We start from the raw sequence: 13,690 nt of genomic DNA on the forward strand, positions 1-13,690 counted from the left end.
ATGAAGGCACAAATAAAAATGAAATTTATCCAGATAAGAAAATGCACGAAAGGCAAAACAAATAGAATTATGTATCAGGACACAAATGGTTCAGATCAGTGCAGACATTTGCATCAATGAGGTAGCGAATAACTTGAAAATGTGAAGGAAAGAAAACAGATTAAAATTAGGGGAAAAAAGGAAAATGGTATTTGTTGGTGTCAGGGCATCCGCCTAAGAATAATCAGTGTGTCCAAGAAGGAAATCAGGATAGTTGGGATACAGATACAACAGGCAGATGTGTTCTAAATGAGTACATAAGAAATATTTAACAAATTTAAAGGCTTTATTTCCGTGTCACTGGGGGAAAAGGTAAATGTAGACATAGTTCACCGATTAACGAAGAGCTAAAAGAAATTACATTCACCAAGATAAAGAAATAAGATACTCTACAGAAACCAGACAGACCTGAGACTGTTTCACTAAATAACAGAAGCTGGACACGCAGTCTTCAGAATCAGAGAAGGGAAGCCTGGGACCGAAGAATTTCACAGCCAGCTCATTGTCATGTGTGTTGAACACAACGGAAGGGCACTTTCAGATTGTGAAGTCCAGAAAGTGGATCGCTGCCTTATCGTCAGTGAAGTAATCACAGATGCCAGTCCTCCCTAACTTGTATATTTCACCAAAATTCCAGTGGGTTTTCTTTTTTTTTTTTTTTTTAATTCCTTTGATAAACTTTTTCTAAAGTTTGCCTGGAAGAATATCCCAGTTTAAATAACCGAAGGAATTTGGCAAGAAAAGGAAAACACATGAACACTGGCTTTGCAGTACATCACAGACACATCAGTGACACAGAAGTCCAGAATTCACCTGGAAAATGTGTAAAAATAGCGTGTGGCAAGGAAGGCACTGAAAAATTAAAAAAGGAGGGTGATCCAACCAGAGGTACCACTTACCTGCTGGGAGGGATTGTTTTGGATCCTCCTATCAAAATCACAGGTAAGTAAAGCTATTGGTATTTTTAAACGTAGGAGCCCTGGCTGGAAGAGAACCTGAGCTTAAAAAGAGCTCAAAAGGAAGGAATTGATAGAAATGATTAAAAACCTAAATACCTAAACACTTGTACGTTGGTGAGCAAAATTAAAGGCAACAGCAAACTGGGGAAATAATGTCTTCAGCAAATAAAACATCCCATAGAGCGTGTAAAACTTTGATAAAGACATGAATCTCAAATAGTAAATTGTCCCACGCTATCAAGAGACATCGAAAAGGAGCTGAGGGTGCTTGGTTGGCTCAGTCCGGTAAGCATCCGACTCTTGACTTTGGCTCAAATCACGATCTCATGATTCCCAGGTTCGAGCCCTGCATCCGGCTCTGTACTGACAGTGAGGAGCCTGCTTAGGATTCTCTCTCTCCTTCCTCTCTCTCTGCCCCTCCCTCACTCACACACGCACTCTCTCAATAAATAAATAAACTGAAATTTTTTTTAATAAAAAATGAAAAAAGGAGCCAGCAAAGTCTAAGCACAAATGTATTCCAAAGTGCAACTTTGCTAATTATTAAATCCAAATTTAAAAACAGTGAGCGACCATTTTCAAGTCTGGTATTAGCAGACTTCTATTAACTGTTGGGGTCGATGCTGTAAGAGGCAATTTCCTACAGTGCTCCTGAGAGCCTTTCTGGAAAAGAATACTGTAGACTGTACAAGAGCCTCAGATCTGAAATATGGGCATGGAATTTACATGGCTGTTTTTTTACATTTTTTTTTTGTTGTTTTTTAATTGAAGTATAGCTGACAGACAATATTATATTACTTTCAGTTCAGCACAGTGATTTGACAATTGTACTTACCACTTCTCACCATACAAGATTATTGCAATGTTGTTAACTGTATGATAGTGTTATATAAACAGCCTAAATGTGCTGAGAGAGTGACTGGGTACATTATAGAGCATTCCTGACATTGAAAATGGTTTGTGAAGAATTTCATAATGATTTGAAAATGTTCAAATGTCAACGATGGAAAAACGTAGGGACAAATAGAATCCAGAAGTGTGAGATCTCAACCATAAAAAAAAAAATTGAAGGACACCTGGGTGGCTCAGTCAGTTAAGCATCTGACTCCAGCTCAGGTCATGATCTCACAGTTTGTGGGTTTGAGCCCCACATCGGGCTGTGTGCTGACAGCTCAGAGCCTGGAGCCTGCTTGGGATTCTCTGTCTCCCTCTCTCTGCCCCTCCCTCGCTCACTCACACTCACTCTCTCTCTCAAAAGTAAATAAACTTTTTTTTTTTAATTAAAAAAAAAAAGAAAATTGAATAGAAAAATAGGTGAGAAAAAAAGCCAAATATTTTCAAGTTCTTTAAATCTCTACGTATAGTATAAGTATTCCACAGTACACATGCATACAGATAACGTATTTGTATATATGTACATAAAACACTTTGATCAAAAATATGGGTTTAAAAAATTGGTGAGTTTTTGTTTGTTTTCAGACTAGCTAATCCTTACCGTCCAGGTATAATAATACAGTCACTGGACAACCTTGATCTTGTTAGATTTGTGAGATAGAATAAAAACTTCATTGTTTTTCTTCACAAAGAAATTATTATAGTCTGGCGTTTTAAGAGCAACACAGGAATAAAGAAGGAAGTAACAGCTCGACTAAGCCAGTTTTCCCAGTGACAAGGCTAAAGGCTTTCAGGGGAAGTCGGCTTCAGGGTCACCTCCCTGGGAGCCTGCAGACTGCCCCTGGCCCACCCCTCGACCTCAGGAGACCTTGACCTTGGGAGACTTGCCCTTGGGAGCCCCCCTACTTGTGGGACCGCCGCAGGCCATGCCCTGTGGGCCTGTGGGCTGCCACCCCACTCTGCACAGCCTCCCCACCTGCTCTCAGCCACTCGAGGCTCCGGCAGACTTTCTCTCTCCAAGGACATTTCCTTCGATAAAAGTGCCATAAATCTGGGGGGACGACTAGCCTGTAGTTCAGGCCGCAGCCGTCACCAGTGTGGACAAACACGCCCGTTTGCTATCAGCCTACTCCACCGCGTGCCGTTCCTCTCCCTGGTGCCCAGTGACCGAAATCATGTCATCGGCCTCCGTCTGGCTACCAGGTAGTTTGGTTGCTTTTGAAATACTGGTCTCGCAGCTTTATTTGTATAATATAATTTTGCCTGGAGATGTAATGTTTTTGGGTTAATAAGCCCTAAATTTGCAACTGCCATGGTTATTCTTGACAATGGTTTTTTTTACTAAAAATCAATTTATGAAGCTCCTGAAGTTCAACTGTCACCTTGGTTTTCCTAAGTAATTTGCATCAGCCACGATGCACGGTCTCCAGTCTTTTTCTTTCCCCCCAATATAAGCAGCTCTCAGACTTTTACCCATGTGAGTTCCAATAAAAATTTCACAAGTTTTTACTTTGAAATCAGCTGTTGAGGAAAAGAAGCTGGTGTGTGATTGATCAGCTGCTCCCACTAGGGAAAAACAGATGGTAAACACGGGCACAGGTGACATTGCCACGGTTCCTGAAGCATCAGAGGCACTAGCAGTGGTCATCACCCTGGAGCTCCTGAGCGACCCGATCATGACCATGACCTCGGTGCTATGGCTGTGTGGGCAGTGCCCCTCATACCTCCATATCAAAAACATAAGAGAGGGGCACCTGGGTGGTTCAATTGGGTAAGCATCTGACTTCAGCTCAGGTCAGGATCTCACGGCTCGTGGGTTGGAGCCCCGCATTGGGCTCTATGCTGTCAGCTTAGAGCCTGGAGCCTGCTTCGGATTCTGTGTCTCCCTCCATCTCTGCCCCTCCCCCGCTTTTCTGTCGCTCTCAAAAATAAACATTAAAAAAAATTAAAATTAAAAAAAAGAACAAACATAAGAGAACTAGATGCGGCAGCACGTTCGGAGGTTACTGACTGCTCTTGAGTCTGGCCCCTTACGTGACAATACCAAATCCATGAGAAAGTGCCTGCCACCCCACCACACGAGCCTCTCTTTACCTTTTTGGGTCTCAGTAGTAATTGCAAATTATCAATATGAAGATCTCACATTTGTCATGCAAAATAATGGGACCAACTTAAGAAACTAGATTGTTGTTATATATTTTTTTAAGTGGTCTGCCAGAGTTGGGAGGCAGTAACCAACCCCTGGGTTACTTTGAGTTAGGGTCGCTGCTTTTGGTGTAGAAGAAGGGAACTGCCAGTGTACCAACCTTTTGGAGAAGTGGTCGGGGTTGAGGACAGTCCTCGAGTGGAAGAGAAGGAGGTGCCTTGCACAAATGAAGAGCGACGGTGAGGATAAATACTTGGATCATGTCGAGGTGAGCTTCCTGTTGCCCAAGCTAACTAGCAAAAAAGAAGTAGACCAAGCAATAAAAGGTACTGCAGAGAAGGCGTTGGTTCAGGTTTGGGAGAGATGAGGATCCTGTCTGTCTGCAGCCAGATGATATTCCTTCTAAGACGTCTTCTGACCTGAGTAGAATGGCTGCCATGTATCTGGTAGATGTGGACCGAACTCCCGTTTACACGCACTATTTTGACATCAGTTATATTCCATCTACTGTGTTCTTCGATGGGCAGCACATGAAAGTGAATTAGGGGTCTCCTGATCACACTAAGTTTGTGGGAAGTTTCAAAACCAAGCAAGACTTCATAGATGTGGTTGAGGTAATTTATCGAGGAGCAGTGAGGGGAAAGCTTATTGTCCAAAGTCTTACTGATCCCAAGAATATTCCCAAATGTGACCTTCTCTATCAAGACATTTAGCGCATTCACTACTGTCAAGGTTGAAGAAAAAAGCACATCGTGAAACAGTACCTGAACCCAGCTGTGCCATTTTCCTGGAGTCCTTCGGACGTGTGTTTAGCGTCCCAGCGGAGAAGAGTGCTGACTTGGGTAGAAAATACCCCACCCCCAAGCAGAAGACAACGCTGATGACCGCAATGAGCAGTGATGCTTAAATGTCTGTTCCTTGCAAACCCCAGAGCAGTCAAGATGACTGGGGTCACTTTACCCAGCGGGATTTTTGAAAATTTATATTGTGCTTCTCTTTAGTCCTTAAGATGATACAGAATCCTTCTGAACATTGGCTAGTATATTTATGTTGATTTTGATATACAAGTAAGATAGGAGATCACTTCCCGTAAGAACAGAAGTACTTATTTTTTACCCTAAAGGAGGTACCCACACACATAGCCTCACCCTCACCTGTTTCTCCACTCATGTATTTGTCTCATGCTCTCCTGTCTCCAGTCCTTATTATCTCAGTTTCTCTTGGAATAAATGATTCTCTACCGATAGGAGAAAGGAAGGAAGGAAGGAAGGAAGGAAGGAAGGAAGGAAGGAAGGAAGGAAGGAAGGAAGAGAAAGAAGGAAAGAAGGAAGGAAGGAGAAAGAAAAAAAAAAACTAGATAGTTGTATAGAGTGCATTTTAAAGTAAAATAGAGGATAGAGCTTTTAGAGGCATCTGTGATTAAAATGTGTCTTTAAGTCTGTTATGAGTCTAACAGGCTTTTGCTCTCCCATCAGGTTATCTGTGCAACAATAGCATTCGGAATGGGGATTGACAAACCCGACGTGCGATTTGTGATCCACGCGTCTCTCCCTAAATCCGTGGAGGGTTACTACCAGGAATCGGGCAGAGCGGGGAGAGATGGGGAAATATCTCACTGCCTGCTGTTCTATACCTATCATGATGTGACCAGACTGAAGAGACTCATCTTGAGTAAGTCAAGCCCCGTTGTAGAGACATCCTGTCCTTTTCAGCCTCGTGATAGTAATCTCCTCCTGCTATTGTGGTACTTCTGGTCCAGTTTCCTTCAAATAGTCGTAGAAAACTAGAAGTGTTTATGTAGATATGGAAATTTTACTTCAGTTCACTTTTATTGCACAAGTATTACACGCTTGTCACGTAAAACTCAAATGATGCAGGCGTGCGTATATGGACGTGCATGGGGCAGAAAATTTCCAAAGCATGCTTGTATACAGTTCTAGTCTAGGAAAGAACCCCAGCTGTTGGTTTCCTTTGTCCTTCCAGATTCAATCTCTGCATGCGTCCTTGCATGTAACACATGTTTCAAACACGCAGAATGGTAGAATGGAAGGAGTAACGAACGCTCATGTACCACCAGGTTAAGAAATAAAACCCCCCGTATGTCCCTCTCCTGTCTCAACCCCCCACCCACCCCCCCATCAGAGATAAGCAGTATTTTGTCTTTGCTGTTTACCCCTGCCAAATGCATGTATTTTGCAATGTGAGTGGGATGTGCCTGTCCTACGTAGACGTACGGCGACCTTACTGTTTTCATTCTACGCTAAGATGTAGCCACGTGTGGTCTGACTACCTAGAATTCCCTAGTACGGTTTATTCCAGGTCTACTTAACCAGTCCTCTTTGAATAGAGACCTAGATTATTTCTTGGTTTTCACGTTATCAGCAGTGCAACATCGAGCATTTTTGTACGGGTATCTTTGGGCGTTTGTGCGCTTGTGTACATAGGATACGTTTCCAGACTTAGACTTGCCGGGTCAAAGCGGATACGTACTTTAGAGTTTTGTTATGCCCTTTGCCCGTTTTTCTATTACGTTGTGCTCGTTAAATGTATTTCCTAAATAAGTTTTCTATTTTGAGACTGCTTTTGAACGGACCCCGCCAGAGATACTACATATGGGATGTGACACTTACCAGGCACCGTGCCAAATATTGTATCACCTTTTTTGCTCATAGTCCCTGGCTTTTGAGGCAGAGTTTGTCCGATGAAAAAAGGGAGCTTCATTAAGGTTTTGCAACTTGCCCCCGGGAGCCCCCATGAGCAGCAGCAGCAGTAGGATGGGGGGCAAGTGGAAGGACAGTGGTAGCGATACTGACAGAGGGCATTGCTTGGCACCCGCCGTATGCTGCCACCTTCGCTGCTTGATTATACCCCTTCGCTCAGGCTGCACGACAAGCCTGACAGGTGCTGCCATTTCTCCCCTCATTTCACCGACGAGGACGTGAGACGCGAGCCGGTAAGCGGCAGCGCCCTGTCGGGGCCCGGGTCTGCCTGACCCCCAAAGCCCACGCCCCTTGCACTCTATGTAACAAGACGATTCTCAGTGAAAAAAATGAAACTTTTAAGCTCAGTGTGTCCATGTGTGTTTTGAAACAGAACCTGTATTAAGTTAGGTCCAAACAGTTTAATAAGCATTTAAAGTCTTAAACACTTAGCAACATTTTGGAAAAAAATAGTACTCGTAAACTAGAAGAACAAATTTTATTTTCTTTCTTAACTAACCGCAGTTGCTTGCCAATGGTAAGTATGTGTGCGTCATTCTCAAACCTTGAAATTAGATTAGAAGCTGCTACCCTTACTTCCTGTTTCACACGGGTTTTCTGGAGGTACTTGTTTTTATCCCAACAGCCTCCAACACTTCAGTTTCACAGAGATGAACATGGGGCGGCCCCGCAGACTAGCATTTTGTGTGGTGCCAGGAGATGTTAGGTACTGCTGTGTTTCCCTGACATTTAAGATACCCCGCAGTATTCACCGCAGCACCCCGGGGCTCCTCAGCACGGTTCTGGAGCCACTGGCTTAACTGCTTCCATCCCAGATGCCCAGGGAGGCGTGCGGCCCGCTGCCATAGTTCCATCCGTGCTCTGCTGACTTTGGACGTGCAGTCAAGTACATGAGTGTCTGATAAGTACAGTAAAGTCCAGTCAGATTTTCATTGTTGGGAACAACGAAGACTTAAAAAAAATTGTTCAGCCACTCTTGATGACAATCTTCATTTATTCCTATAAAACTAAAAATTTGAGGGATAAACATACTCAGTTGATTATACTATAGAATGATGTTATGTTGATACATAATGGCTACTAGTAATTTTATTTCATTTAAGATTTAAAATTATATTAATCTATTCTAAACATTTTTGTAGTGTTTTCTTCTGTTTTTCTACTCTAAGAAGTGTCTTTACTATGTGCTTCACCTCTTTCAGTGGAGAAGGATGGAAACCGTCATACAAGAGAGACTCACTTCAACAATTTGTATAGTATGGTGCACTACTGTGAAAATATAACAGAATGCAGGAGAATACAGCTTTTGGCTTACTTTGGTGAAAATGGATTTAATCCTGATTTTTGTAAGAAATACCCAGATGTTTCTTGTGATAATTGCTGTAAAACCAAGGTAAAATGAGAAAGTTTCAAATTCTTTGTAATTCAGGAAACTGCTAGGACTTTGTTTTTTCTTTCTTAATTTAGCCAAGTTAGGTTACCATACGTGGGCCCTTGGGGACTGAACTGGGGAAGGTGGCTTCTTTCCCATAGTAATTTGGAATAGAAACATTTAGTAGTAATTCTGTGGAATAGTTTTCAAATTAGAAGCCTATGAAAAGTTTACTGGACCTGTCCAAAATGCTAAGGTTATAGATGTGTACCAAAGGTTACAGAATATTTTAGAAATATCGTTAATCTGTAGATAATCCAAAAAGATCTGACATGTACAGGTAGAATATTTATTTTTTTATTTTATTTTTTATTTTAAAAAAAAATTTTTTTTCAACGTTTATTTATTTTTGGGACAGAGAGAGACAGAGCATGAACGGGGGAGGGGCAGAGAGAGAGAGGGAGACACAGAATCCGAAACAGGCTCCAGGCTCTGAGCCATCAGCCCAGAGCCTGACGCGGGGCTCAAACTCACGGACCGCGAGATCGTGACCTGGCTGAAGTCGGACACTTAACCGACTGCGCCACCCAGGCGCCCCCAGGTAGAATATTTAAATCAAATTCCAATTTATATTGGAAGAACTCCTTTTCAAAAGAGTTATACTAACTAGTGGACCGTGCATTTGAATCAGGTCAATTACGTTATTCTATAAATTGGTTATTTAAAACCTATAAAGAATGAATAGCAGTAGCTTCTAGATGAGTTTGCTATTGTCTGTCCTAAAAATAACTGTGGGAAGTTGTTAAATTCATTCATCAGGTACTTTATTTTACCTCTCATGGTGATTCTGTGTTTTAATGTCTCTGTACTTAACAGAGCATTTTCACATTATTTGAAATGTTGGTGGGCTCCCGGGTGGCTCAGTCGGTTGAGCGTCCAACTTCGGTTCAGGTCACGATCTCGTGGTTCACGAGAGCCAGCCCTGCGTCAGGCTCTGTGCTGACAGCTCGGAGGCTGGAGCCTGCTTGGGATTCTGTGTCTCCCTCTCTCTCTGCCCCTCCCCTCACTTATGCTCTGTCTCTGTCTCTCAAAAATGAATAAACGTTAAAAAAATTAAAAAAAAAAAAAAAAGAAAAGAAACGTCTGCAAGGTGCTAGGGATTCACAGATGAACAGGGTGTGGGCCAGTTCATAGACTGGAGGGGGACAGACAGACGTGGATTCACATAATCGTGATACCATGTGAAGAATAAAGTAGTTACAAAGTTCTGCAGTGCTGGCCAGAGCAGAGGGTGATATACCCTCCCTTGGGGTGGAATTGTGGATCGGCAGCCATCTCCCCCCCCGCCGCCCCTGCCTCAGCCTGCCCCCAGCCTTCCCCTGTAGATGCTGCCAATCACTTCTCGTTTAGCAAATATTTGTTGAGTGCCTGCTCTGTGTCAGGCGCTGTTCTAGGAGTTTGGGATGCATCACTGAACAGGATATAAGCATCCTTGCCCTTGTGGGGCTTACGTTCTAGCAGAGGGAAGCTGAATACAAAAGCATAAGTGCGTGTCAAGCACAGCAGTATAAGGAGTCAGGAGTGGCGGGTGGGGGGCACAATGCGGTATTGGGTAAGGTGGCCCAGGGACGTCTTATTGCAAAGATGCAGTTCCCTGGATGTGGGCATTCTTGGCCCCAAGGTGGGGCGGGGGGGCATACCTGTGCATTGGGGGGATAGTGGGGGAGCCCATGTAGCTGAGCAGGGCCAAGAGTTAAGGGGAAAGGAAAAGGCAGGCCAGAGCAGCCAATGGAGGGCCGAGTAACTGGAGGCGTGGTGTGACCCTCCCCCCCACCCCGGCCAGGACATTTGGGGCAGGACGTTTGGCAGGATGGATCAGTTAGGTTTATGGTATATTGAGTTAGGTGTGTCTGTTGATTGAGGAATTCTGGAAAGAGGCTTGTGGTACATAGGGATTTGGGCATATAGGTGGTATTCGAAGCCACGTGCGCAGATGAAATCTTCCGGGATTTAAGTTTAGACCGAAGAGAAGAAAACCAAACCTCTGAGCCCTGGGACATTAAGAGGTTAAGGAGAAGAGGAGGAGCAAGGAAAGGCGACCAAGAAAGAGAGGTAGCAAGGTCAGAGGAAAACCAAAAATACGCCCAGAAAGTGGTTCAGAAAGGAGGGTGTGCGAGCCGCTCAAACCCTGCCGCTAAGCTAAGCAGGGAAGGGACCAGGAAGACGCCACTGGATTTAGCGCCATGGGAATCGAGGCGGCTTGCAATTTGTTTGACCAGTTTCAGTAGATGGGGGCAAAACTGGAGACGGTGAATACAGAGAACTCTTACCAGTTGTGCTTCAAGGATGAGCAGAGAAACGAAACAGCAGCTGGCAGGGGAAGCAGCCCGTGGCTGCACTGATAGGAATGCACTTGTCCAGGATGAAACGTTGACACGTGAGGAGAGAGGAGAGAACCGCTGGAGCAGTGTCCTTGAATAGACGGGGGGGTGGGGGGGTGTCTAATGTGCAACTCGAGAGATTGGCTTTAGGCAGGAACCTAGAGAGTTCATCTGGAATAGCAGGAGGAAAGAGAAGGCCGTGCAGGACTGGCGCCGGTGATCGATGCTGTGAAGGAATCTGCAAAAGCTCTCTTCCGGCTGCTTCAGTTTTCTCAGTGAAGAAGCAGGCAAGGTCGGCAGCGGCCAGGATAAGAGAGTGATTGAAGAGCAAGCAGAATGGGAAGTGGCCGGCTAGGACAGTTCGGCGAACTTTATCTTAAAGGGCCAGAGGAAATCCGTCAGGCTTTGTGCGCCTCGGTATCAGGGTCTCTGTCACAGGTGCCCAGCTCTGCTTTCTTAGCCCCAAAGCAGACATAAACAATAAATACATCGATTTTTCCATGGCTGTGTTCCGGTAAAATTTGATTTATAGAAACCGGCATCCAGCTCGTAGGCCACAGTATGCCGACTCCTGCTCTAAGAGAGCAGAGGAGTGATAGACTGGGGATGTATGATGATCACCTGGCCGCGGTCAGGGTCCCCCTGAGGTCTGTGGCCATTTGCTGAAAGCGCAGACATTCAGCGTGGTTGCCGGTGTTTCTCCAGCCAAGTTCAGCTACTGAGGTACTGTCACGGAGTGGTGAAGAATTGGATCTACTGTGTGTCAAGCAGTGAATGTGATGAGGTGGCCTAAGGGCCAGGGAGTTGAAGTTATGTGGACCAGTAGTATTGTAATGACCGCTGTGGAATTTAGGCTGAGTCAAGAGATCATCTGATGGGAACCCGTGGATGGGCAGGCCCGGTGGATTATTAGGCTCAGAATGTACTAGATGGCGTGAGGTGGCAGTCGTAGAATGAAGGGGTTGCTGTTATTAGTGAGGCCAAGGTGGTGGGCATGACCATGGACGTGAGCAGCTGGCATTCACAGAGGACAGGGTCACTAGGGCAGAGGAGATCAGGATGCTAGAGGCCAAGGTGTGGGGGGTCATCTGTCTGCTGAGTCACCAAGAATCAAGGCAGGAATGGTGTGGGAGGGGAGGACAGGGCCCTGTTTCATGATGGTCCCAGACAGAGCCTCAGAATCACCACCAATTTTTAGAATAAGACAAGAAACCTGTTTGTCTTGAGGTTGTTAGACTGCAGCAGATGAACAAGGGTTAGAAGGTAAGGGGGCTGCATAGACGGAGGCCAGGAGCATGATGCCACTTTTGAGAACAGCGGGTGGTTAGTACTGCGAGTTTACAGAGCCAGGATAGATGAAAGCAGACAGGTCCTGTGGTAATGGGGGCTTAAAAAATTAGGCCTCGTTGGGAGACCAGTGAGGAGAAGGAGAGAGCAAACTGACGAGACCATTAAAAGTGTTGACTGTGCCATCAAAGCCCCAAAAGTGATCAGAGGTCACCATCCAAGTAAATGCCGGAGCACTGTTCTAGAAGGTATGAAGGGTTTGAAAAGAAGGAGACAACAGTCCCACCCACAGCATGCTATCGGCTAATTGAAAGATGAGAGGTATGTCTGTAACACAGCAATAAAACATACATAGTGGGGTGCTAATTGTTCTAGACACAGGGTCAGTATAAGAACTTAGAAAAGATAGGGGCGCCTGGGTGGCGCAGTCAGTTAAGCGTCCGACTTCAGCCAGGTCACGATCTCGCGGTCCGTGAGTTTGAGCCCCGCGTCGGGCTCTGGGCTGATGGCTCAGAGCCTGGAGCCTGTTTCCGATTCTGTGTCTCCCTCTCTCTCTGCCCCTCCCCCGTTCATGCTCTGTCTCTCTCTGTCCCAAAAATAAGCATTGAAAAAAAAATTTTTTTTTTAAAAAAAAAGAAAAGAAAGAACACTTGGAACTTGGGTTTTGGTCTTGGTTTTGGTGTGGAAACGGTTTGTTGTGAGACTACCGTTGTTACTATTAAACCCTAGCAGTCTAGGTTATCATCTTAATTACACCGAAAGTAATCTGTTTTTATTCATAGGATTGTAAGACAAGAGATGTGACTGATGATGTAAAAGATATTGTAAGATTTGTTCAAGAACATAGTTCAGCACAAGGAACACAAAACAAACCCCCTGCAGGTCCTTCTGGGAGATTTACTATGAATATGCTGGTCGACATTTTCTTGGGTAAGTTCTCTGTTTTATAGTTGCAGTTACGGCAGTTGAAATTGAACATCTACAGAAATCATCTCAAGTACGTGGAAAAAAATCTCTTTTGACTGTCTTGTAGAACTTAAGGATTTCAGAATAAAACTTCTTGAGTAACAAAAGAAATTCAGCTTTTATGAATGATAACAATTATTTGTGTAGAATTTATATGTTACTAAGGTGAGGTTTTCACATTCAGAGAAGCAAGTAATAGGGCAAAGTGGGTACAGGGGATTAAGAGGTACAAACTTACAGTTAGAAAATGCAGGGGCGCCTGGGTGGCTCAGTCGGTTAAGCGTCCGACTTCAGCCGGGTCACGACCTCGCGGTCCGGGAGTTCGAGCCCCGCGTCAGGCTCTGGGCTGATGGCTCAGAGCCTGGAGCCTGTTTCCGATTCTGTGTCTCCCTCTCTCTCTGCCCCTCCCCCGTTCATGCTCTGTCTCTCTCTGTCCCAAAAATAAATAAACGTTGAAAAAAAAAAAAGAAAAGAAAATGCAGATGTCACGGGAACAAGAAGCACAGCACAGGAAATGTAGGCGATACTGTTGTAAAAACGTCGTGTGGTGTCAGTCGGTGTCATGGCGGGCGGAGCATAATGTGTATAGTTGTTGAATCACTATGTTGTACCCCCAAAACTGATACAACGTTGTATGTCAACAATACACCAATAAAAACAATAGGAATAATAAAAATAGATACAAAGAAAATATTAACGCATATACAACCTCATCTGAATGAATGGACTTTAACTTGCTTGGAGAGTCGCCTGTTGAGTGACTTTCATTTCCGGACGGCAGCCTGGGCAGAAGTATCTGTCTTCTTTTTTTTGTTTGTTTTGAGGCCCTATCAAAATAATAGTGTCGAAATAAAATGGGGATTTGATTCACAAGGGCATCGGTAACCAGAGAGAGCCCATCGTCAGATTCAAGATTTTTCAAATCT

The 13,690-nt window shown here is 44.4% G+C and overlaps 1 protein-coding gene and 1 pseudogene across 2 annotated transcripts in view; both read left to right on the plus strand.

The window, feature by feature from the left end:
• BLM (BLM RecQ like helicase) overlaps positions 1–13,690 on the plus strand; it is a 90,524-nt gene that overhangs the window by 61,093 nt on the left and 15,741 nt on the right. For both annotated transcript variants that reach the window (XM_043553897.1, XM_043553898.1), the window contains exons 15-17: positions 5,514–5,709; positions 7,961–8,151; positions 12,581–12,728. In XM_043553897.1, the coding sequence (XP_043409832.1) occupies positions 5,514–5,709; positions 7,961–8,151; positions 12,581–12,728 (535 nt within the window). The remainder of the gene's footprint in view (positions 1–5,513; positions 5,710–7,960; positions 8,152–12,580; positions 12,729–13,690) is intronic.
• LOC122467531 lies at positions 3,791–5,284 on the plus strand (annotated as a pseudogene).

This window comes from Prionailurus bengalensis, chromosome B3 (genome assembly GCF_016509475.1).
Source record: "Prionailurus bengalensis isolate Pbe53 chromosome B3, Fcat_Pben_1.1_paternal_pri, whole genome shotgun sequence".
NCBI lineage: Eukaryota > Metazoa > Chordata > Mammalia > Carnivora > Felidae > Prionailurus > Prionailurus bengalensis.